The 1,209-nt window shown below is 40.9% G+C and overlaps 1 protein-coding gene across 1 annotated transcript in view; it reads left to right on the forward strand.

The window, feature by feature from the left end:
* The first annotated feature begins 53 nt into the window (after nucleotides 1–53).
* LOC102580061 (elongation of fatty acids protein 3-like) overlaps nucleotides 54–1,209 on the forward strand; it is a 3,255-nt gene continuing 2,099 nt past the window's right edge. The window contains exon 1 of the mRNA XM_006346786.2: nucleotides 54–1,205. Coding sequence (XP_006346848.1) covers nucleotides 310–1,185 — 876 coding nt within the window. The 5' untranslated portion in view covers nucleotides 54–309 and the 3' untranslated portion in view covers nucleotides 1,186–1,205. The remainder of the gene's footprint in view (nucleotides 1,206–1,209) is intronic.

Genomic DNA, 1,209 nt, shown 5'->3' on the forward strand with positions numbered 1-1,209 from the left:
TGGGCCCGTGCTAAGCACGGGCCATGCCCTTCTAGTCATATATAAATAAGGGAGTTTGGTAAAGGAGCAGAGGTACAGAAATTTCTTGGGTTTTGTTCATTCACCGCTATTCCAATTTTGACCTCCTCCTTTATTTTTCCACTATCATCTATTATCTCATCATCTAACTTTTCAATTCAATTCAATTCAATTATTAATTATAATCAAACAAAACAATACTGTTCTCTGATCTTCGCCGGCGTAATTCCGGCCCTGGCAACGGTCCCGGCAGAGAAGATATTTTGTTGTTAGATCAGTTTTTTTCTCCATATGACTGAAAGTAGGATGATTCAAACCCTACGTTATTACCTCTCTGAACATCCTTCAATCGTCGGATTCCGATGGACTGATAGCCAATCATGGGGCAACACGTGGGTTTTCCTGTTCATATCGATATCGTCCTACATTATTTTATCAGTTTTCCTCCATCTCTTCCTCCTCCTCGTCTTCCGTCACCGTCGTCCTCTTCCTCTCGGTCCGATCCCTGCCGTTCACTCTCTTTCCATGGCGTTGATCTCGTTTACTATATTCGCCGGAATCCTCCTGTCCGCGGCGGCAGAGATCCGTGATACACGCTGGTTCTGGCGTAGGTACAAAACGACGCCGTTTCAATGGCTGCTCTGTTTCCCTATCGGTACTCGTCCATCGGGTCGGGTTTTTTTCTGGTCATACATTTTCTACCTATCTCGATTCCTTCACACTTTGCGTACGTTTTTCACCATCATACGTCGTCGTAAACTCTCCTTCTATCAGCTATTCAATCACTCAATTCTAATTTTCATGTCATTTTTATGGCTTGAATTCTCACAATCGTTTCAAGTCCTTGGTATAATTTTGACAACATCAATTTACTCAGTGGTTTATGGTTACAGATTTTGGACTGCTGTTGGATTACCCAGTAAGTGTTTTCATTTTGTGAATCACTGTCAAATTGTGTTGTTGAGTTGTAATGTAATTTGTCATATTGGAGTACTTTTGCTTCATTTCTTAAGAGGTGGATGTAATGGAATTGGTGCTTGGGTTCTCAATTCAGTACTCAATGGTGCTATTCTCTTCTTCTTCCTTAACTACTATGTCAAATTGCATTTGGAGGAGAAGAGAAAAATTAGAGCTGCTAAACAAATGCTCAAAGACAAGGATAATTGAGCTAAGCTAGTACTAGTTCTATAT

The sequence above is a fragment of the Solanum tuberosum genome, unplaced genomic scaffold, assembly GCF_000226075.1.
Source record: "Solanum tuberosum cultivar DM 1-3 516 R44 unplaced genomic scaffold, SolTub_3.0 scf00090, whole genome shotgun sequence".
In the NCBI taxonomy this organism is placed as follows: domain Eukaryota; kingdom Viridiplantae; phylum Streptophyta; class Magnoliopsida; order Solanales; family Solanaceae; genus Solanum; species Solanum tuberosum.